The 25,568-nt window shown below is 33.8% G+C and overlaps 1 protein-coding gene across 4 annotated transcripts; it reads left to right on the forward strand.

The window, feature by feature from the left end:
• Window positions 1-317: 317 nt before the first annotated feature.
• On the forward strand, window positions 318-25,079 carry LOC110098415 (calcineurin-binding protein 1). 4 transcript variants are annotated; one of them, XM_020825246.2, is made up of 21 exons: window positions 318-530; window positions 621-695; window positions 4,661-4,780; window positions 4,860-4,900; window positions 6,750-6,961; window positions 7,193-8,389; window positions 8,486-9,186; window positions 17,139-17,354; window positions 17,451-17,598; window positions 17,705-18,087; window positions 18,239-18,474; window positions 18,566-18,785; window positions 18,946-19,101; window positions 19,196-19,353; window positions 19,447-19,639; window positions 22,337-22,722; window positions 22,874-23,054; window positions 23,185-23,414; window positions 23,494-24,157; window positions 24,246-24,330; window positions 24,423-25,079. In XM_020825246.2, exons 1-21 carry the CDS (start codon window positions 528-530, stop codon window positions 24,635-24,637), a joined length of 5,820 nt encoding a protein of 1,939 aa, XP_020680905.1. In that variant the 5' UTR covers window positions 318-527; the 3' UTR covers window positions 24,638-25,079. The 4 variants fall into 4 exon arrangements, with proteins under 4 accessions (XP_020680905.1, XP_020680903.1, XP_028553982.1 ...); XM_020825244.2 differs by having other exon boundaries at window positions 7,193-9,186; XM_028698149.1 differs by having other exon boundaries at window positions 7,193-9,186; window positions 22,535-22,722.
• Window positions 25,080-25,568: the final 489 nt, after the last annotated feature.

The following is a 25,568-nucleotide window of genomic DNA, read 5'->3' on the forward strand; positions in this document are numbered from 1 at the left end:
TAAAATTTTTAAATAATATATTTTTTATATCATGTTCGAACTTTAATTGATTTTTTTTTTTGAATAGCAATGATGGATTTCAATTAGAATTAGAAGAATATTCAATCATGAACCACATTTTCTATTCATATGATCCGAACCAATATAGGGAAAAAAAGCTAGCCCAAGATTCTAAAAGGTATGTATTTTGATAATTGAGAAATATTGGGATATATTTCTCCAAAAAATTAAATAGATATTATATTTTTCTAATTTTAAATATTGTATGACATATAGTTTTCTCATAAAATCTAAGATTTATCTTTTAAAATCGACCAGCATGCAATCAACCATGCACTAGGGTTACAAAGGCTTGCTTTTCTTTTCGGTAAAATTGTTTTGTGCTAAAATTGGCAGTATTGCCGGCCAACAATTTCATTTTGAATATTGGGCATCCAATCCCACTCCTGGTTTTCCTCCGAGGCTTTGCCGAGGAGTATCTGTCTCTTCTTAGACGGCCGTGCTGATGCTCCTAACCGACTGCAACCATGGTGCGACTCTCTCTCTCTCTCTCTCTCTCTCTCTCCCCCAAAACCCTCATTTTTCTATTTGAAACATCCTCGTGCTCCCTTTCTTTGCAGTTCTCGATCGCAGCTATCAACGACTGCGATTCCAGTGGCCAGCGGGAGCCTCTTGCGCCCACCAAAGAAGCCCAGGCATGAAAAACTTATGTTTGTTTTCCCCCTTTCTTATCACGCCTGCGACACTATTTTGTTCTTCAATTGCGCGAAAATAAAGAAAAAAGGAAACGTAATTGATGTTTCATCTCTTACAGTTACTACAATCGTTATAGTAGGATTCGGCAAATTCTGCTTAAGTTTTGTTTTACGTGGGCATTCTTGCTTACAAGTTCTGTTAGCTGAAGTGTTTAAGTGCATTCTTTGTTATTATTTTCCCGCAACTAGTCCCTATACTCTTCAAATCTGTTGAGATGTCTCTATTGTTACATTGAAGTATGGTCATGCAAAATTTTTTTGTTGCTGCTTAAATTGTTTGTGAAAAGCAGTTTTGCATTTCTTTGTGAAGTTTATTATTTGACCCTTATACATCAAGGGGGCAGCTGTGGAGTTAGGAAAGAAATATTCTGGGCAGTGAGAAGGTAAGGCCACTATGAAAGCTATCAAGCATATGCTTTTTACCGTTTGAACTTTACCCATGGGTAGAAATTATGTGTATCGAAAAGTGTTGCAAAACTTTGGATCAGGTTGGTCCAAACTATGGTATTTTGGAAGGAGTCATACTACTATACTAGAAATAGTATATGTGTGATTATAGATATGTGTTTGAAAGATAATATTATAAAAATTAATAGAATTGGAAATAGAATGATAGCTTTAAAAATTGTTGTTGGTGTTAAGATTGTTAATATTATAAGTGCTTATGCTCTTCAACCATATTTTGATATGTGTTAAAAATTTAAACTTTGAAATGACTTAGAAAAGTTATTACAAAAGATACCTCTTAAAGAAAGAGTTTTATCGGATGAGATTTAAATGTACATATTAGTAGACAGATGATTTTAAAAGCATTCATCGTGGCCATGATTTTAGAGCGACTAGTGAATGTAGTAAGATTATATTAAATTTTGCTATAGCTTATGATTTTGTAATTGTTAATACCTTATTTAGAAAAAGAGATGAACATCTCATCACTTATAAGAATGGATATAATAAAACTCAATTTAATTATTTTCTTATAAGAAAAGTAGATCGTTTAGATTATAAAGTTATTCCTAGTGAAAGTTTATATATGCAATATCGCTTATTAGTTTTTGACTTTAAGATGAAGCGACAAATATATAAAATAAAGTAAAACGTTATTTTAGGATTAGATGTGAGCATTTTAAAAATACTAACAAAAATATTTTTGAGAGTGAGATTCTAGATCTTAAGATTTTATCTGTGCATGGGGAAGTTAATCTTATGTGGGAAAAATAGCTAGTGATATTAGTAATATTTCAAATAATGTGCTTGGAATATTAAAGGGAAAATCTCATAATAGTAAAAATAGTTGGTAGTTGAATCAAAATGTACAATTAGAGATAAAAAATACGAAGATTTTTTATAAAATTGGTTTAGATGTGAAAACTATGATAATTGAAAAAAATATAAAGAGTCATGTTAGGAGTTTAAGAAAGCAATATATGATATAAATATTGTAGCTTTTAATGATTTATATAATATATTAGATATTAGTGAGGGTGAAAGACATATGTATATGTTAGCCAAACAAAGAGATAATAGCAAGAACTTAGTTGAAGTGAAGTGCATTAGGGATGAAGATAAAAAAATGCTTTTATTAGAAAATAATATTTAACAAAGGTGGATGAGATATTTTTGCTAAGCTTTTTTCAATGAAGATTGTGAGAATACGATTAATTTTAGTGACCTTAGCACAATAAATGAAAATAAAGATTTTTGTTTTTATCGGCCATTAGTAAAATCAAAGTTAAAGATGCTTTAAAGAAAATGAAGTGTGGAAAAGCTGTTGGAGTAGATGATATTCCAATATAGCTGTGGAAATGCTTAGGGGATGAAGGAATTTCTTGACTTACTAAACTTTTTAATATTATTTTGAAGACTAAAAAGATGCCTGTTGAGTGGAGAATGAGTGTGTTGATTCCTATTTTTAAGAATGAAGATGATGCACAAGATTGTGCGAATTATAGTGGAGTTAATATAATGTGTCATACTTTAAAACTATGGGAGAAAGTTATGCAGCATTGGCTACGACGTGATACTAATGTTTCTCAAAATCAATTTGGATTCATGCCTAGTAGGTCTACTATGGAAGCTATACATGTGTTGAGAGGTTTGATGGGAAAGTATAGAGAGAATAAGATGGATCTACATATGATATTTATTGATTTAGAGAAAGCATATGAGAAAGTTCCTAGAGAAGTGCTATGGAGAGTTCTAGAAAAGAAAAGGGTTAATAATGCTTATATTTAATATTTAAGTCATTAAGGATATGCATATAAGAGTTGTTACTTGTGTTCAAACACAAGGTAGTTTGACCAAGTATTTTCCTATTTCAGTTGGATTACATTGAAGATTAGCCTTAAGCCCAAATCTTTTTGCTTTAGTCATGGATGTTCTCACTAGACATTTGTAAGAGAATGTACCTTGGTGTTTGTTTTTTGCTAATGATATTCTTCTTAATGATAAGACTAGAGAGGGAGTAGAAGGTAAACTTAAATTATGGAGGTCAACCTTAGAGTATAAATGTTTTCGTTTGAGTAGATCTAAAAATTGAATATATGGAGTACAATTTTAGTAGTAATAGATTTAGAGGCGGTATTGTGACTTTGGATGATCAAACTATTAATAAGAGTACAAGTTTTAGATTTCTTGGGTCTATTATTCAGAGTGATGGTGAAATAGATGTGGATATTATTAGTAGAATTCAAGTTGGATGGGTTAAGTGAAGGAATGCATCGGGCTTGTTGTGTGATAGAAAATTCCCCCTCAAACTTAAGGGAAAATTCTATAAGATGGTGCTGGGACCTGCAATGCTTTATGGTGCAGAATGTTGGTCATTAAAAGAGAATCTTAATATTAAGTTAAGTGTTGTAGAGATGAGGATGCTCAGGTGGATGAGTGGCTTTACTCTTAGAGATAAGATACAAAACGAGCATATACGTGAAAGGGTTGAAGTAGCTCTAGTCGAAGATAAGATTAGAGATAGTCGCCTCAGATGGTTTGTTCACATAAAACGGCGGCTTTCCAATGACATGATTAGAATAGTATTTGTGTTGGATTTGGCTTATGTTAAGAAAGGTGGTAGACCTAAAAAAACTTTGTTAGAAAATATAAAAAATGACATTTCTTTATTAGATTTAAATATGAATTTGACTCTTAAGTCTTAACATGACAAAATGGAGAAAAAAAAAAGATTCATATTGTCGACCCCACGTATTGGGATAAATGGTTGTTGTTGTTGTATTAAAAAAATAATTAAAAAATATGTTTAAAAATATATAATGTATATGTTTTGAAGTAGAAATTTAAAGTTTCAATTAATTTATTTAGTCCCACATTGCTTGGGAATTTCAATTAATTTATTTTGTTGTCATGTGTTAAGAGCTCACAAGGGGTGATGGGACCATATGGGTATGTTGTGTTGGTGCTTAGATTGCAAATAATAATTATTATTATTATAAAAATTTAGGCTTATTATTAAATTTAAATTTGTTATATTTAAGTTAATTAATATTTAATCAATTTTTTTATATTAAATTAATTTATTTAATTATTTAAGTAAGAGGTCAATTGAACTGTGTGGTTCTTAAAAATCGGGACCAGTTCAACGGTTGGCTGGTTCACTTGCGGTTCAAATTGGTTCACACCGGTTTGATGCTGGGCCGGTTGTTAAGGAGGATCGGACCGGCCATTTGGCTGGTTCACGGTCGAGCTGGTCGAGCTGGCCTATTCGATTTGATTTTTAAAACCTTGGTTACACCTCTAGATCGATTGCTAGGTTAATAGTGATGCATGAGTTTACTTCCTTTTACTCTCACTTTGATGGCACTCCCATTTTTACTTCCGTTCTGCTTCTGTGAAATACTTTTTGGTGTTCCTTAACTGTAATTTGTTAAGCATATTTTGCTGTACCACTCCAGGAATTTCATCTTTCTCAGAGTTATCATGAGGGGCTTCTGAAGTTGCAGGACAGAGATTATGCAAAAGCCCGTGAGCTTTTTGAGGCTGTTTTAAAAGATCCTCTAATATCAAGTTCACATGTAAACATGGTTTATTCAGGAAATTGTATATTATTTTTTCTTGAAGTTCTTTCTTCTTATTTATGCTTTCTTCTTTTAGATTGGTAAGAATGCTGGTGACAGCCACTTGCTGCAGCTGAGGTATTCAAATGAACACTACCTTTGTCTTGCTATGAACCACAAATCTGTTATTTAATCCTTTTCAAAATTTGTTAAATTAGCATTTTGCTGTTGATTAAAAAATTAAGTTCGGATTTACTGCTTCCTGCACTCTGAATTACGTTAATTCTTCATGTTTCAAGTCTGACATGCAGTGACGTCCTTTTAACTGACGAGTTCAATTGCGCAGGCATCCAGTGAATTGAGTTATTAGTTCTCTTTCTTTCTGTCATTTAATGTTTTATGTGGGTTATTATGTGATAATTCCTTAATGTTTGAATTTTTACTTTTCTGATTATTTCTATAAAGAGCCATGTTATTCAAAACTTAGTGTTTTTTGAGTTGAATCAAAATTTATGCATCCTATATTTTGGCTTGTTTAGTTCTTCTTTTTCCTGCTTGATTCAACATAACCTGCTTTGATCATTTAGAAGTTCAAATTCTTCGAGTATTCAGCATCAACAACTTGAATATCTTTTGTTTTATCTTTAATTGCCCTTCTCTTGGCTCTCCGTTCTCTCTTAAATCTCCACATTCCACATTTTCTTTACCTAATCTTCATCACCCCACCACTTAGCCGCTTCTAATTTTGTTTGAATTGGTGAACCTACTGTATTAGAAATTAAATATGCTTTCTTCCTGGTAAACTCAAGAACGTGATTGGCAAAGCTTCAAGTTTTTAGGCATACATTTAGCCTAATGAAGATGTTTTCAAACTAACTCATTTATACAAAGTTTCTTTATATATATTTCATTTTAGGGAGATTCCCATTGTCTTAGACGCCGGGGTGTTAAATTATTTCCTGACTTTTTGGATGAGTTTTTTCAACATAACATGAGAGTTAATGACAATCATCCGATATAAAATTACGGTCGACATCAGTGATGGGATTAATTAAAATTTTGCTTGCATTATTCAGACATATATATGCAAATAATATTTGGATTTATTTTATAGGTGTATTTCTTTCCTTATAGATTTTTTGTTAAGGCTTTTTTTCTGTCTTATTTTTATTGCATTGTTTGCTTATAATTTTAAGGTTTTTTCATTAATAGTGACCTCTAGGGCTAGGTTGAATTATTGATTGGTTGAATAAAATACTAAATACCACTGAATGCCTGTCTTATTTCTTTTGTTTGGGTACCTGCAGCTGTGTCAGGAATAGGGATACCTGTTTCAGAAAATGTGTAATCTGTTTAACGTAAGGATTTTCTTTTATATTAGAATAAGATAATCCTGGGTTTGGTCAGTCTATGTTTATTACTGTCCTTCCGGGGCTTTTTTTGGTGCTTACATTGATTTCTTTCTTTCAATTCTAGAAATTAACATCTTTACATGCAAGTGCTAATTCTTACCATGTCTACCTTGTGCTTATTATGCATTCTCTATGCCGATAGGCTGCTTTAAGAGTCATTGGTGGTTCCTGTTTCTTGCGTCACATGAGAAGCATGATCAATTCCTCGACTATCACATAACTATTTATTGCTGATCTTGCTGTGTTGGACTAATTTTCTATAGTTTGCTATGCTTTCAGTTCAAGCAAATTTGCACCTGTCTTGCTTACTTTGGTGTAGTCAAACCATACTGCATGTTTTTCTGTTCTTGATTTTTAAATGAATTTCTATTTTCAATCAGTTGGGGAGGAAAGGTTAAGTAAAGATGCTGGTGTTTTTTCTTTCTAGCACTACCATATTATAGCAATCAGCTTTAATTAGGCTTTGTTTGTGACGGCTTCTTTATGCTTCTTAAAACAACTTTTTAGTAAAAAATATTCAGAGTGAATAAGTTGACTGTTTTCTTCATACTGATGTATTAATAACACTTCTGCAGATTTTTGTCATTGAAGAATCTTGCCTTGGTTTTTTTCCAACAAGGCTCGGATCATTACAATAGTGCTCTTCACTGCTATCTTCAAGCAGTGGAGATTGATTCTAAAGATTCAGTTGTTTGGAATCAGATTGGAACACTGGCTTGCACCATGGGCTTATTTAGTACATCACGATGGGCATTTGAGCAGGGGCTTATATGCAGTCCCAACAATTGTAAGAATTTGCAAATTCCTTGCATTGTCATCTTCTTTTTTTTTTGGGACATTTAGGCCATTTAAGGCAAACTCACACACACAACGCATATACAGAGACTCGAATTGGAAGCCTTAGCTCTCAACCAATAGGCCAAGGAGAGCTGTGTTATAGACAATATAGTATATGCTATAGTTTCCATTTAGTACGGTATTCTTTTATTAAATTCCAGATAATGCTTTCTACATGAAGGGAACTGCATGGAGAAACTCTTGGAGATATTAATCGCTATTGGAGATGAAGTTTCATCCCTTTCTGTGGCAGAGCTGATACTGCGGCACTGGCCATCACATTCTCGTGCGCTGCATGTCAAGAAGATAATTGAGGATGCAGAGCCATTACCATTTGCGCCTCGTGGAATAGATAGGCTGGAGCCAAAGCATATTCGACTAAAGTTTCCCGAGAAGAGAAAAGTAACAGATGACATAATTGATGAGAATAACTCATCAAAAAAACCTAAACAATCTGTTGAACTTCAATTGTCAGAGGCAACTTGGGCAATTACTGCAGATGCAATTTTAGGCCTCTTATTTCCTGCAGCCAGTAGGTTATCCGAACAAGTCTTTTCACTACAAGAAACTTCACTAAATGGTAAAGTCGGTTGCAGGCGAGGGGATACTCATAATGTTGATGAATGTGGGCTTCGAGCATTAACAAATTCAAGTATAAACATACGCATATCCTCAACTTCAAAAACTGTTGTGGATTTAGCTGGACCAGAGATTTGTCCAGCTGGTGAAAATATGGCTGTCACTTCCTGTAGTTTTGATGAAACAAGAATGATGAAAGATAAGGAAATCTGTGTGGACAAAGAACATCATCATGAAAGGCGAAGTATGCGCCTTGAAAGGCTAAGAAGCCGCAAATCAGGAAAAGAAGAGTTGGAATTTTCAAGTGGGAAGGATCCTTCAAAATTTGTCTTGCGAACTTTAGAACCTTTTATACTTAATAAGTCTGGAGCAAGAAATGTTGATTATTCTGGAAATAGTAATTTTTCTGATGCTGACAATTTTACATATTCTTCAGTTCAAGAATGCAATGCTGTTACTCAATTCATCTCTAAGGCTTCAAAAAATTGTGGGGCGTACCATATAGGACATATGTTTCTAGAAGAGATTTCAAAAGTGACTGTTCCTATTCAAGTTTGTTTTGCTAAGATCCTTGAAATAGAAAAGTTGACAAGGCATTGGGGCCAGGATAGGAGTCCGTTATGCTTCCTGTTTCTAGCTGAGTTATGTTTTGATCAATGTTCAATATCTACTGATGAATCCAAGCAAGTTGAATTTTTCTCTGACTCATCCTATCATCTATGTAAAGTCATTGAGTTAGTGGCTATGGATTCACCAAATGCCTTTGTTGGTGTACACGACAATCTCAATAGCTCAAAAGGTAGCTTATGTGTGGATAATACTAATAACCAATCAAATTCTTTGAGTTGCACTTTCGAGAATGATAATATTGTAATCAGCAATATTTTTCCATCAGGAGTATTGGATGTTCACCGGCAATCTAACGAGAACAATTCTGCATTTTGGGCTCGTTTCTTTTGGTTAAGTGGCTGCCTGTCCCTTTTGCATGTTAGCAAGGAAAAAGCATTGAAAGAATTCATCATTTGCTTATCAATTTTGAGAAAAAATAGCGAGACATCAGATTCTGTGCCTTTACTTCATTGCAGAGTCAAGTCACTTACTATTGACAGGGTTATTAATGAAATTAATTTGTTAACGTTAGATACATTGCTTCATAAGGTTAATGTGGACTTTATGGAGAAGGGTTTGTATGCAAAATGCATAGAAATGCTTTCCCCACTATTACTTTCCACAAAAGATGTCTACCTTGACGTGGTATCTGCTTCCTCAAAGGAAAGTGATGGAGTCATATCTCTTGAGTTGAGGGCTATAGATATCTTAATATCAGCTTGTCAAAAAACAGAGCCTATGAACAGTGAGCTCTATTTAAACTGTCACCGACGGAAAATGCAATTGGTTATTGTTGCTGCTGGTATGCTAGGTTTTCGCAAATTACAAAATGATAAAAGCTCATATCTCAAAACAAGCTCTGCCTCTGATTTGGGAAATCCAGATTCTGTAGATAAGCGGTGGCTAGAAATGTTAGCTGAAGAGATAAAGGATATATGTCAAATAGCGACAAGGATGAGGACTATTGTTGATCAGAATGCAGCTCATGTAAGTTTTCATTAGAAGAATTCTACTTCTATTTTTAAGGAAATCTTAGGTCATCAATATTGAATATCTTAATTAAGTAAAGCAAAATGCCCTGAATTTTTTAAATCTATAACGAATGCATGTTGTGGCCATTGGCATCTTTTTTCTGCATTAAGCAGGCACCATTCGAGCAGTTAATTTTGATCTAAAACTAAAGTCTATTAACAACTTTTGAGCCCTAAAGTTTCTATCAGAGGTTTCCTGTTAACAACCTTAGGTTTTGAATGCTAGTTTGTTTCCATTTTTCCTGATGCACTTTTCCTGCTCTGTATAATCAGACTCGGAAATGGGAGAGCCCCACCACACAAGATTAGGCTATATCAACATGCTATGTTTTTTCTGCAGGCAATTGCATACCCCAGATGATGGGGATATGAAATGCAGATGGTTGCAATTTGTATTATGCTGCTATCTCAAATCCAAAGTAATCCGGCCATGCTTTACCAATTGGCCTCTTCATCATTACTGGTCCAAACTGTTCCACCCCCACCTGTGACCAAAATTTGGCATGGTACTATGGTAGTGCCGTGCCAGCCAGCAAATCCGGCTATCCTTACTGTTTAAATAATGGGATTAGGGCAGTTGGGCTAGTTAGGGCCTTGGTCAGCACCATTTTGCTTTTTTTAGTTATGTCAACATCATCATCATTAACCTTATCCTGACCATATTGGGTTTGGTTTGTAAGTTCTAATTCTCTCATAATTTATACTAAGTATTGCCTGAGTTATTTACCTTTTTAGTGCATTTTTTTGCACAAGTTCCACCTTTCTTGAACTCATTTTTCATGCATAATCCTTTCATAGTAAATTTAAATACGCATATTATAGGTATCTTCTATTAGTTCTTGTGGAATATGATTGTGTCGATCAATTGGGTTGTACTCTTGACTCAATTATCAATTTCGTTGGTTGAGCTTGACAAAGAGCTTGCTGGGGAATCATAGGGGGGCAACACGCCATGTGCTAAATGATTTCGATTATGTTCTTAGGAAAAAAATATTTCTTATCCTTACGGCGCCACGACGCTGTAAATTCAGTGCTAACGCACTGTGAATTTTCTCTTGGATAGAGAGCTTAGCAGGGGGGCACTGTGAACCCACTATGGGATAGAAATCCTAACGTCGTAGCTCTGTGGGCCGGCTGAGTCAGTTTCTTTCTTGCAATTTTTATGTGGTTGTTACATCAAAAGGTGTGTGTGCAAGATAGTGTGTGAAGTTTGTGAGAGGAGAGAGAGCAAGATTTGTACAATTTGTTTCATTTTTCATAATGAATTTTTGGGCTTGGTATGGCTCCGTGATTTTTTCCCATTTTCAAGTTTTCTATGTTAAATTTTGGTGTTCTTTCTCATTTGTTTGTTGTCTTGTTTGTTTCATTCATTGTTTACTCCCAACATCTTTTACCTTTCATTGTGTGTGCTTTAGTCATCTATCTATTTATTGTTGCCTTAACTTCGATAAATGTTACTGCCACCATCCCACTAATATAATTAAAAATTCAATATATATTTTATTAGTTTTGCCATACATCTATCTTAATATTCTTATTTCTACCATTCTTAACTTTGTTATATGTGATTTAGTTATCTTCCAAGTTCCAACACATCTATAAAATATCGGTGATCTAATTGTAGCCATAATATTCCCTTCTATTTTAGAGACATTTCTTGTTTTTCCTTACTAAGCCTTAACTTTATAAGTTATATTCTCATTTACATCTTCATTCTTTGGTATGTTTGTTAAAAAAATACTTGGAACGTATAATATTTATATCACGATGTCTTTTAGTAATATTGGATACTAATTATTAATAGCTCTTCTATTATAATTTCTTTACGTATTCTTAGATTGTGCTCTATTTACCTTATGCCTTATAGTTATTCAGTATTTTTTTTCTTTTTTCTAAGTTTTGACTTTTTCCTATAGAAGTCTCTTCGATTAGAATTATGTTATTAAAAATATATATACATAAAGTACATTTTTAATACCCCTTTTAAGCACTTATATAACTTATGTAAACTTATACATACTTTATGTTGATCCTTATTATAATTCTTTCATTATAAAGAAAATATAATTCCTTAAATACTTCTAATATTAATCAATGTTATATCATATGTATCTTTGATTACATTTGGCACACGTTGTTGCCTTATCCAAAATTTATTCTTATGGTGCTCGATGATAGTCCTTCTTATGATCAAAAAAATCATAAGAAGATTTTCTTTTTGCTATTTATACTTGATAGTGAATATTTTTAGCTTAAAATTAAATTGATTGTCTAATATCTAAATCATATGAAGATTCCCTTTTTGCTATTTATACATTTTCATTATTTTCCTTAGCAATAAATTCATCATCTTAGTGGATATTTTTAGCATAAAATCAAATTGATTCTCGGATGTTGATGTAATTTAGGTCTATGTTATGTTACTCTCTCCACCTAATTTGTTGACTCATAAATTTGATACATCCCAATATTTGTTAGGCTTGAATGTCACCTTGGTTCTTAAATATTCACCTTGTATTAATCATTGTTATTTTTTAATCTTCAAATTATCATACAACAACAACAACAACAACATCAAGCCTTTATCCCACTACGTGGGGTCGACTACATGAATCCTTTTTCTCCATTGTGTCCTATTAAAAAGATATCTAAAACGTTTACTCTTATTAATGACTTGATCGCCCAAAGTCACAATCCCCTCACTAGGTCTATTACTACTAAAATTGCACTCCAAATATTTCGTTTTAGATCTACTCAAGCGAAAACCTTTAGACTCTAAGGTTGACCTCCATAATTCAAGTTTACCTTCAACTCCCTCTCTAGTCTTATCAACAAGAAGAATATCATCAGCAAAAAGCATACACCAAGGTACATCTTCTTGCAAATGTCAAATTATCATAAAAAAACTTTTTAATCATGTTATTGCAATGTCACCTAAAACTCTCCAAATATTATTTATATCATATATGAATCTAAAGTTTTTTTTTTCCTTACACATTTTCTTTGGAGCTAATTCTACATCACTTGTTTGGACCAATGTACAATATACTTGTTCAATCTAGATTTGTCCGGTGAATGATACTTGACTTTACTAGCTGATCTATCTGGTGAGCTTGAGAACCTATTGGTGAGAGTGGAGAGTTGTGGACAAATTATAGAGGAGAATAGGCTAGCAACTCACTATCTCAGTTAATAATACAAGAAAAGTATCAGAGTCCAAAAGGTCCAAAAAGTATCCAAAATTCTCCTAAATTATTTATCATCACCATTTATTATAGGATTTTGAGGGCTACAAGAAAGACTACATAAAGAAAGATAGAAATATGGGCTACACAAAATTACCCATACAATGCTACACGCTAATCTAGGATATTTGATGCCTCTTAATTCGATGCTGGAGGATGAAGTCAATGATTTGGTGAACTATTTATCATCGGGCGAGTCCTGAGAAGAAGTGAGTCCGTTGTTGGCTAGTTTTCTTGCGAGGCCGATGAGTGACATTTGAGGCTCGGTGTCCTGTTGAGGAGGGTGAGCCGAGGTGTTAGTGTGGATATGACTTCTTGAGTCTGATAGGAGTTCTAGCTAAAAGAGTAAGGGGCCGCTGGGGTAGATGCTTTCCTGTAAATAAGTTTGGCAAGCTCAGAGAGTAAGAGCTTTATTGAGATGAGTGGCATTGCTTAGCAAGGAATCCTTTGGTCGCCTAGCATAAGGCGAGCTTCTAGATGGATGCGGGGAAATGACGTCCTCTTATTGGACGAGTTCCTCTGGTAGCTGCGAGTGAGTCCTTTTAGGCATGTGCCCATGAGAAGGAATATCCTTGTCACGACCTGGTCCCTACCTTTGAAAATATTTGAGAAGGCAATTAAGGTTGTTCAATACCTATTTAAAAAGAGTAAAAACAACTCACCTGCAACCCCTCCCCCTCCCTCGTATAGCCCATGCTACTCACGACCTCTCCATCCCCCTCACACTAACTCCTCTTATCCTCTCCCACTCTCTCCTTCTCAGCCTCACTCTCTCTTCCCCATCTCACCCTCCCATCCACTTTTAGTAAAATCTCTAAAGCCCTTAACCCGCTTGACTAGCCGCCTCCACCTTGTTGTTACCGACTCTAAGCTACAAACTCCTACTTGTCATCATTACTGTCAAAATTGTCGCTGTCGTGGCATAGCTGACAAGGTTTAAATAGTAAAAATAAAATATTCATACATTACAATGATGGATGTGTTGATAGAAAACATCTAGCGGAGAGGCCTATGATTTTTAAAATTCCATTAATTTTTTAAGTTAATCATTTAGAGCTTAAATTCTAATAAAATTTAAAAAAAATTATGAATATTTAAAATTATTCAAGCAAAATATATTGCTGAAAAGTTGTCTATCCACCCTCTATAATCATTTGTCGATGGTGATAAATTTGAGAATAACTTTAATTCATAAAGAGCTAGTGTCTTGTCAAGCAAATTGCCTTGATTTATTCTCAAATGATCTATCTTCATTAAGAACGTGCTATGTGTCCTCTAACCAATGGTCATGTCGTCAAACAACACCATAGATAAACGATAATAGCTGGGGCTCACTAATTGGGTAGTTTTGTCGCAAAATGATGCCATTAAATTATGCCCACAGCTAGTGTTTGCAAGTTTCCCAATTGATAAAAAAATATTGAGTAATGAATTATAGGGTTCACTTGATAGGGCATAAAACCTTCTATCAGCTAAATCGAATCAAATTTATTCCCTTAGACAAACATTCACCATAGCTCTATAAGGTTCCATTAGACGAATCAACCTAGGCTATCAATAAGTATCTTTCGGTTAAGTTATGTCGACTAGTTCATATTACCAAGTAAATTAAGGACCATGACAACCTGAGATTCTAGAACTATGGGACATTGATCAGGTTCGTCATCATTCCCACAATCATATGCTTAAAGTGTAAGGTATAAGTTTTAAATCATGTACTAAATCATCTACTACTATATGCTAAGTACTTAGTTTTTAATAATTAGTCTCAGCCAAAAGTTCTCTCTCATCACTGATCACTGTGAGAATAAATAACCATTGGGGTTCACATATTTGAGAAACTTAGAAAGAAACCTAAAACTAAATTATAAAGGCTTAAAAAAAAGAGGGCGCAATCTATGGTAATGTCTTATCTTCAATTTCATATTCCTTTTTTTAAATTGACCCCGTACACCCAAGACTTCTTTAGAAAGGCTAGGGCACAAATTTTAAGGGCCCGCAATATCTCATTATTCTAGTGTTTAAGCTATTATGATAATTTTCTTGAGTGATATTTTCATCTTCAACTAAGATCTTGTTATTTTCCCTTTAAATGCATATAATTTGGTCAAAGTCTTTTGCTCTATGATATTGTCTCAATTATTCTCTCTTTTTTTTTCCGTTCTTAGCATCTAACCTAGTATATAAATTACAAAAAAAAAAGTACCTTTTGCTTTTTTTACCATTCACTTTGCAAGGTTTCTCACTCTTATAATTATTATAAGTGATAGTAGTATTTATCTACTGCCACTATTCAAAGAACAATTTTATTTTCATTGATAACCTTTTAAACCTTTTCATTCAATTACCAAGTCTTCTTATTTATGTATAACTTATTTTTATTTCTAGACTTCTTATTTTTAATTATAATCTTTTTAATGGAGCTAGCTTACTTATCCAACTTCAAATTTGCCACAATTAAGCAACTCCGATATCTCTCTTTTAACAATCTATCTTGAAAGACTTGCTTCTTATGTTGGATCTTAGGCCTTTCTCTTATACTCCTAAGAAATATATCAATGTTTCTACTCTATGTTGTGTGGACAACACATATTATGTATCAATTGTGTATATTATATTATTCAAATATTAATAATGATTATATTTTTAACATTTTTGTATTAAAGATGCAGCATTAGTTGTGATGCCCAAATAGTTCGGATAAGAAGATGATGATGTTACATTAGCATGCAGTTACAATATAGAGTAGGGAGAAATTAAAATAAGAATGAAAATTGTTAAATGCTTAATTTGCCAATCATAAGAATCCACCAGTTAACAATTAGAATGGTCGCATTGAGTTTCCCTCACTCATACTCTTGAGTATTTTCAGCGTAAGAATAATTTATACAATATTAACGATGCCACCACAAGACAATAGGCACTTACCATATTGCTTAGTGAAGAGTTATCCAGAGAGGAGGTAGCTGGTGGTTGATGGAGTATTCGCCACTGAACGGGGAGTTGATGCTCGTCTATGGTGATTGTCAAGGAAAAGAAGATCTGATTGATGTAGTCTTCGACGAAGTGGTCGTTCTCAAAATCGATGTTGAAGAAGGGAGACCAATGAACATCCACTTGTCCTTGAGGGTTGAATATGAATCCATGATTATGCTCGGGGTCAGCCATCCATGGAGAGCAAAAGTTCCTCCAATTTTGGGAGGGGCCTAGGGTGGCTAGTGGCTTGTATGGTGAAATAAGAGAGGAGGGGTTCAAGAGAGGCTATGAGCATTTGAGAATTAAATCCAACAATTATTCCAGAGCTGGGTAATTAATTGGTGGAGTTAATGAGAAAGGAGAGAGGAGGGAATTCAAATTTTGAATTCCCAAGAGAGAGAGAGAGGAGGGGCGGCCCAATGATAGGGCTTGATTGGAGTGAATTGATTGACTTCTATAATTGGAACTTTAAATTAGGAAATGATTTAAGGGCCTTTTAAAATTTAAAATTCAATTTAAATTAATAGAGGGAATTTTCTTAATTAATTCAAAATATAGTGACAATTTGAATTTCAAATTAATTTGAAATCTAAAACTCAAATTTGAGGTTTTCCCAAAATATCTTGAATTAAATTAGGAAAGCAATAATGGGCCATTTGAAATTGGAACCAAGGGGATTGGGTGGTTGGCCGACGACAAGCAGGGGAAATTGGCCGATGGCAAGGTGGGGGAAAGGGACTTGGTCGACTGTGGGGTGGATTGTCTTGGGGTATAGATGAAAGTATTTGGGGGGGGGGAGAGAGAGAGAGAGAGAGAGAGAGAGAGAGAGATGACTCGGCTAGGAGGAGGGAGGGAGAAAAGGAAGGGGAAGGAGAAGCCGAGAGCCTGAACACTTCCTGTGGCTAGTGGGAATTGCTTTGCCCTCACCGAGGGACTTCTCCTCTCTCTAGAGCTTTCAACACTCATGAGAACAAGAATACAAAAATTTCTTATTAATCATCCTTCTACAATAGTGAAAGCCTCCATATATAGGCCTCAAAATAAAAGAAACTCAAAGACTAAAATGCTCTCTGTGTTACAACACAAACTAATCCCTCGTAAGGGTACATCGGTAAAGACTAAAACATAAGCATAAGAAATACATAAAATCCATCATAAATAAAGACAATCGTAGCCGTCGATCTTTGATTCCTCCTGTGATAGACACGCCAGAGTCTCCTGCTGATGTCCTCATCAGTAGCATTGTATGCTGCATCTATTTTGTTAGAGCTATTCATAACCAACGGTTTAAAAATAAATTGAAAATTAGCATGCAAGACAAACTCTCAACACTGGGTGTATATCTGCATCAAATATGAGTGGTATAAATATAATAAACACGGTTTTTGCCTGTTATCTAATTACTTGTATTCAGAAATTCTTATGATCTTATTCGAGTATCTGATATTTTCTGACTACTCGTGTTTCTTTAAATGAGAGAAATAATCTTCAAGGGTTGAACTGTCAGATTATTCCGGTTTCCTTGCTTTTCCCAGGCTTAGCCGATGCTACTGAGATCTGTTGAGAGGCTCAGAATCCTCTTAGAAGTATTTATTGGAGTGATGCATTACTGAATATTATTTATTCTTCCAACCTCATCTTGCGCTTCATTAAAACTGAACTGGAAAGCCCTTAACTGCTCTTGCAGGGTTGCATGGATTCAGTGGATACTGTTATTGGTAATATTCAGAGCCTACTTTTAACAGTTATATGCAGTTCAGTCGGAAAAATACTCAACCAAAAAGTCTCAATTCCTGGAAATTTAAGTCCTACAGATGACTTAGAATGTTGTCTTCTTGTTGATGCTGCTATTGCATTCTGCAAGCTGCAACATCTTCTTCCTTCAGTTCCTGGCAAAGCTCAAGTAATTATAGAAACAGTTTATCTATTAACTTATTGCTTATTTTTTTTCTTCTTGTCGTTGAAATCTCTCACATTTCAATAAAATGAATCATGCCAGGTTGATCTAATTGTTGCTGTCCATGATTTACTTGCTGAATATGGACTTTGCTGTGCTGGTCGGGACATTAATGGAAAAGAAGGGGCGTTTCTCAAATTTGCAATCAAGCATCTTTTGGCCTTAGATATGAAACTGAGATCACTACATGGTAGGTTTGAACTGGAACAAACAAAAAGGTACTTCAACCTTTTTTAAGATTAGAGCAGATATGAATCTTTCTAGTGAATTATATTATCCTTCTTATTTGGATGTAGGTTCGAATGGAAAAGAGGAAATGTTACAAAGAGATGGGCAAGAAGGAGTGAATGCTGATTGTTGCTTACCCAAAGATGGAGTTGAAAATGGAAAGTTTCCTATTGATTTGAACTCTGACTCTACTGGAGAGAACAATGGAGCACTTGCTATTAACGAGATTACTAACCAAACGATAGATACCGAAATAGAAAAAGTGCAGCTGGGTATTGAAAGTGCTTTAGATCAGAGTTTTTTCTGTTTGTACGGCCTTAACATAAACCCAGATTCATCAAGTGAAGATGACTTAGCCTTGCATAAAAATACTAGTCGTGGAGATTACCAGACCAAGGAACAGTGTGCTGATGTATTTCAATATGTTTTACCATATGCAAAAGCTTTATCAGTGCGTAGTTATTTCACTTCTTTGCTATTTTGCTTTATAAACAACTAATAAGCATAAGGATTTGCACCAAAAATCTATAAGCAACTGACAAATATAACAGACCTTTACCAAATTATACTCAATAATTCTGCTGTTGTTTAATTTATTGCAGAGAAATGGCTTGGTGAAGCTTAGAAGAGTGTTCAGAGCCATTCGTAAACACTTCCCTCAACCGCCAGATGAATTATTATTGGAAAATTCAATCTGTAGATTTTTAGATAGCCCCGAGTTATGTGAGGATAGGCTGTATGAATTATCTAGAACTGATGGAAATCATGATGCGGTCATGAATCTACTTTTCATTAATGGTAGATGGTCTGAAATACTTCAAACATCATCAGCTGTTGGGTATTCTTTTCTTTCCATTTGTGAGTCTAGTCGGTTAAATATTTGAAAATGTAATAGTAAATATTTACTCTTTTTGTTTATTATTTTAAAGCAGCTGCAGCTCGGAAACATACATTGAGGTTTATGGAAACTTGTATTACCTTATAGGGCAGGCTGAGGATACTAGTGCTACTGATAAATATCCTGGCTTTGTACTAAAAAAGGAAGGTGAAGAATTCGTTGAACAAAATGCCAATCTTTTCAAATTTGATTTACTGTACAATCCTTTGCGTTTTGAGAGCTGGCACAAGCTTGCTACTATTTATGATGAGGTGAGAGCTATCACTGCTGTTCTATCCTTACATTTTGAGAATTGACAAGTTTTCTAATATCTTTTGTTTCTATGCTTGATTGACCTATAAGGTTCATATATGCTTGGTAATGCATTTATGATGTCACTTGATGGTGGAATTTTTCTTGTCTTGAAAGCAGGAAGTGGATTTGTTGCTAAATGATGGAAGTAAACACATAAACATTATGGAGTGGAGAAAGAATGCTACTCTGCCTCAAAGAGTTGAAATTGGCCGAAGGCGTTGCAGACGATGTTTACTAATGAGTTTAGCTTTAGCTAAGACTTCAGATCAGCAGGTTTCCTTTTGTGTTTCTGTTTTTCTAGCTGATTGATTGTGGCTTTTTTATAATAGAAATCATGCATTTTTTTTAATAATAATTGTCTATCCAGAGCCAAATACATGAGTTGCTTGCACTAGTTTACTACGACAATATCCAGAATGTTGTTCCATTCTATGATCAAAGATTTCATGTGCCTAAAAGGGATTCAATATGGAGGGCTTCTTGTCAGAATTCGATGAAACATTTTGAGAAGGCGTTTGCACTCAAGTAATTAGCTCTTGCTTACTGGTAATTCCTTTATTTTAGATTTTTACTCAATTATGATTTGATCTGATGAAATTTTTTCTTCACAATTTGTAGGCCTGATTGGCTTCCTTTATTTTACTTGGGAAAGCTCTGTGAAAAGCTGGGATATTCACATGATCAGGCTTTTTCATTTTATAGTAAAGCTGCTTCCTTGAATCCTTCTGCAGTTGATCCTGTATATAGAACACATGCTTCACGCCTAAAGTTGCTTTATGCTCATGGGAAAAGAAATTTAAGTGTTCTTCAGGTCTGTCATAATTCATTGTTCCAATTTCTTGTTCATTTTCACCTATCTTCTTAGGCACTTGATATGGCATTTATTGCACGCATCTGTGAATACAAGCCTGTGTCTAAAGTAGGGTTTTAATCTTTATTTTCAGTAGTCCATATGCTCCTATTCCTTATATGGCTTGCCTTCAATATTCGTCAAATATATTCTCATACAGTCCCCATTCCATATTAGCTCAATCTGATACGATTGTTTCTTATTAGATACTATTCAACACTATTATAATCTCCCAACAGATTCACTTGATGGATGTCTTATGTTGTGCCTCATTTTGAGCTAATCATGAGCAAACATATATATGTCTGCAATGAATGAAATATAAATGTATAGTTCCAATCATTTAATGCTAGTACCAAAATACTTGTTTGCCTTCACTTTTTAATTTTTTATGCTAGTGTCATCTAATATCTTCTTAGATTGACATATTTAGATATTATATCATTGTCACTAGGCCTGTCATCCTATAATAATCATTGATAAGAATTTGACTTGCTCCAACGTAGCAGTTATCAAACAATACCTCTACAATGGTTGGAATCGTTGGATTAATCTAACTGCTTGTTATCGAGAGTTTGAAACCGACTTTGACCCTTACTGAGACTCATCTTTGTCGGCCTCGAAAATTTGCGATCGGCTCTTCTCTGAGAGTTTGTATTATGTTGCATCAGGATTTAATGAAAGAATTAAACTCTTCAACCTATTTATTTATATCTCATCCCCAACACAAAAATGACCAGAGCCAGCTAAACAATTTAAATCAATATTAATAAGCTAAAATATCATCAAAATTCATTCCTCTCAAAATTATATGCACTATAATCCAGTTCCATCGGTGACTATACATTAAAATAAATAACTAAATGACCAACATACCTCAAAACTCGATCTCGACAGATCTGTCCTTATCAACTTCACTTCACTGGGTCTTTTCCTTTAGAAGTTTCACAAAATGAGCACCATTAGCTCATTTATTCCCATCGCAGATATCAATGTCCATTAATATATCAATAATAATTTATTGAAATATTCAATTAATCAGTTAAAGTATAACTGAAATGCAAACAAAAATAAACTTCTTAAAGTTATCAGAGTGCACTTAGTTTTGAGTGTTAAAATATTGTTTAGATTTGATTATTAATTTTTTTATCGAGTTCGAGCAAAAATTGAGCTTTAATCAAGCCCAACCAATTATATATTTGATAATAATGATTTAAATGTATAAATGGATTTGTAGATTTTAATAAAAAATTAGCATAATTCATCATGTGCTATTTAAGTTATTTGGTGAAATGTAAATAATAATAATAGAATATTTAAATCTATCTTTCTAGATAATTTTTTGATATCTCATCGTGCATATACATCTAATAATATACATATTTTTTGGAACATGTATACTAGAAAATTTGATTCAATAATATAGAATAAATCATCAAATAAAAAAATTAAATCATCATGAAATGAGTCTTTTATTGTATTTTTAGCAAGTTATTTGTTAAACAATAAATTAGCAAGTTGAAGAACGTAAATGAGCAAGTGAGTCAATTTGTAAATTTGTTCATTTATTTGGCAAGCATTTCAATAAAAAGTTGTTTGAACTTGTTTAATTATGTTAATAAATGAACATAAACAAATATTAAATGAACAAGTATGGAATTGTTCATCGATTGTACTTGTTCTGTTATAGCACTAGTCTTACTATGTGATGGTAGTGTTCATAATTAATATGAAGTTTAGTTAAATGAATATAAATAAGTTCAAAATATATGATATAATTTATCATATTGCATTTAAAAAATACAGTGAATCTATTGGGATCAAAATCCAAACCAAATTATTAAGTATGAGATCATTATGCATATTATCATAATTTTGACCTAATTTTTATAATTTAAAAAATTAAGTGAAATTTATGAAGCCTTTAGAATCAGTTAAATTTGCTATAATGTAAAACACTTAATTAAAGAATATTGAAGATATTATTATTCAGCTTGTTTTTTTTTTTAAAATTAAGTGATTAATGGTATAATTAATAAAATTAAGCATATAAGATAAATTTAATGTATACAATTGATAACTTGAGATGAATTAAACTATTTAATATATATACCTTATCGACATCATGATGATAATCCAATTAAACATATAATCACTAAATAAAATACTATTTAAGATAGTTTCACAATTAAATAGATAGAGAATCAATCATATAAATAGAAAATTCAAATTAATTAAATTTTTTATTGTTTGCAAGCTCTAAAATACATTTAGAATAATATAGATGAATTTCAGTTGTGTGTTCATCATCTTGAGGCATTTGGCAAATCAAACTTAATCAATAAACAATTAATACTGATTACACATAAACACTAAGCAACCTAAATCTTGAATTTCCACTCTGCCTCCTTGAATGGGTTAGAATGAGCATCTTGAGATTATTTTCAAGTGGCCAAAGCTTCCAGATTCTTGCTGGAAATCAAATTTCATCTTGATGGTTGCTAGATATCCTGAAATGAAACACTTAGAAAACTATTATATGACATTACATAAGCTTTATTATTATTAAATCAATAGTGAACTTCACATTTGTCATGCATGCTCATGGGTTACTGTTATGTGGGGAAACCTTTTATTACTGTTGAGATTGTGTTCCAGGTAGTTGCTGCATATGCCTTCAATCAAGAAGCAAAAGAAAAGATCCTCAACATGTTCAGTTGGACTTCCCAGGATCTTCTAAATTTTGATGGCATGAAAGATACAGCTCCAAAAAATTCAAAAGACAAAGTGAACTCTGAAATTCTGTTGGATGAGGCATGGCATGTACTCTATGATGATTGCCTGTGTGCTTTGCAGATTTGCGTGGAAGGTGAACTAAAACACTTTCACAAGGCAAGGTACATGCTTGCCCGGGGATTTTACAGGAGGGGTGAGTCTGGGGATCTGGAGAGGGCAAAGGATGAACTCTCCTTCTGCTTCAAATCATCGCGGTCAGCTTTTACCATAAACATGTGGGAGATAGATGGTGCAACAAAAAAGGGCAGGTGCAAATCCATCATATGTGGTGAAGTTGAATTGTTTTGTTTGGAATATATACTTATCAGCTGTTCTTGATTTTTGGCAACGATTGGTTTCTGTGGAGCTTATTTCCTTCAATCCTCTGTTCTGCAACTAATTGTTTTCTTCTGTTATCAGACGGAAATATTCAGGTCATGGTGGAAATAAGAGGAATCTTGAGGTTAGCTTGTCAGAAAGTTCTCGAAAATTTATTACTTGCATCCGGAAGTACATTTTATTTTATTTGGATTTGTTGGGAAGGACTGGAGACTTATCTACTCTAGAGAGAGCTTATACTTGTTTGCGGACTGATAAGAAGGTATGTATGAATGAGAAAAGAAAAAAAATCATGAAAGTTCTTTTTTAATCCTTTGTTTGTAACATAATACCCTATAGTTGGCATTATTGTTATTGCACCATTCCTGATCTAAGATATTTGTCCCTTGCAGTTCTACTTGTGCCTGTGCGATATTCTCCCAATAGCTATTGGAAAGTATGTTCAGGTTTTGGCATCTTCAATTCGTAATGCTGGGGCTGTCGGATCAATTGATAAGAGTACTCTTGAGCAATTGTTGGAGAGAATGTTTAACTTAATCATCGATCATGTGAGCATTTTGGCAGACTTCAGTGGTTTACCTGAGGTGAATAGCCCTGAAATATCAGAGGCAAATTTGTGTGGGTAAGGAGCACATTTATAGTAGAACACTTCTTTTTTTTGGGTTTTAATCACCTCGTTAAGCTGGTCTTGATTGTTTCAGTTATATTCACCAATATATCGACTTACTGGAAAGCGATATCCGGTTGGACGCTCTCGAAGGAATTCATGAGAAGATCCGCAAGCGATTCAAAAACCCCAAACTGTCTTGTACTAACTTTGCAAAAATTTATAAGCATGCTTCTTTGGCTTGGTGTCGAGCACTTCTTATGAAGCTTGCTTCAGTAACCCCCATTCCTGATGGTGGTTACTCAACTGAACAGAGTCATCAGATCGGTGCTTGGGAGAATGACCTTCTACTTTATGTTGATCTACAACCAGATGAATTTTTCAGTACAACATTATTAGAAGGTTTTACGCATTCCAAAGGCCTTGATTTGAACTGGTACCAGATTCTATCAAAAATCAAAGATGTTTGTGTCAGACAAGCATCTGAAGAGAACCTGGAGGCCTTAGCTGCTCTCATGAGATGTTCCTACAATTTTTTCCGAGAAAGCTCATCTGCCGCACTCCCATCTGGCATCAATCTATACACAATTTCTTCATCACAAGCTCCAGTTGATGGACTTCTCACCCCAGAAAGCGCAAAGATTGAATTCCTTGATCTTAGTATACCAAGGAAGCTGCTCTTGTGGGCTTACACTTTGTTCCATGGCCGATATGCAAATATCTCGACTGTTTTGAAGTTCTGTGAAGAAAATGCAAAGGTACGCCAGAAACTTAACACAATCCTATACTGAACAAAAAAAATAACAAAAGTGCTCCATCTTAATTCATGAAATTCTCGGGACACAGTCAAGGATGAGAAGGGGAGCAGCAGCATCACCAATTATTCCACAGGGCAATGTACCTGTTGCTGCTGTTGCTGCAATTCATGCAGGTTCATTTCACTCTTTCTCCTAATTCTTGTAACTTCTAATTCATTTTGCATGGTAGTTATGGAAATAAAGTTGTTAATGATGATACTGCCAGTTGAAATCGAGGACAACCCATCTGTTTCCAAGTCTCCTGCCCTACATCAAGAGGATTCTGCAAGCATTTCAAATGTGTTTCTTGCCTTAAATGAAGTTCCAAAGTCCTCAGATACAGCTCTTCCAGTTCCATCTATTGTAGCTCTTCCAACATCACAGCTCAATCGGTGTAATTCAACTAAGGGCCCAGAAAATGCCCAGCAGGACATTAATTAAAGGAAAAAAAAACGCAGATTTTGCTGTCAATCAAGCCTTTAGCAATCCTATACGTCTTTACATTCCATTTGACTATTGTTCTCATTCGGATTAGAAGATCAAAGTGAGGGACTAATAAGTAGAAAATCAATGAGATTCATCCGGGAGAATATTTTCTGAATCCATGGAGCTCTTCCTTCTGGAGTTTATCAGCTTCAAGGTGAGGAATCTAAGCTTCTTTAGTTGTATAAAGGTTATGTAGATGTTTATCTTAAATCCTCATCATGAGTTCTAGGAAGAGAAGGTTTTGTAAGCTTCTTTTAGTTGCTTAAGGTTGTCAGTTCGATCAGATTTGAAAATTGGATTCATATTGAGCTGGCTCAAGTCGGTTTGGTTCGATGGAAAATCATTGAACTAGTATTGATTTTATAGAACCAGCTGATGCGGTGTAGGCTTTCATGCATTGTTGATTTAAAGCTCATTTTGTGCTTAAAAGGCAGCTCGTATGAGCTCGAGTGAAGCTTAATGAGCATAAAATATTTAATTTAATAGGTGTTATAGAAGTTAATAACATAATTTTTTTATATTTTAATTATTGAAACTTTTTATTTTTTGATTGAGTTCTTCCTTTCTATTAAAGACTCCACCGGATTCATTGTAACAATTTTAACATAAAAATCCTATCATTGGGGTTATGCTTCGTTTGGGATAATTTTTTTTTTTATTATTTAAATTAGTTTTTTAGCATAAAAATTTTTTATGCTAAAAAGCAGTTTTAAATAGTAATAAGAAAATTTTCTCAAAACAAAATTTAAAATTTATTTGTGATAGTTTTTTTTTTTTTAAATAGTTTTATAATACATTTTCTTAGTTCAAAAAATTTGTCCCAAAAAGTAGTAAGAAAGCTGTTTTAAGCAATCTAATTTTTTTTGTTATTATTTTTTTTAAAAAA

Source organism: Dendrobium catenatum, unplaced genomic scaffold (genome assembly GCF_001605985.2).
Source record: "Dendrobium catenatum unplaced genomic scaffold, ASM160598v2 fragScaff_scaffold_123, whole genome shotgun sequence".
NCBI classification, from domain to species: Eukaryota; Viridiplantae; Streptophyta; class Magnoliopsida; order Asparagales; family Orchidaceae; genus Dendrobium; species Dendrobium catenatum.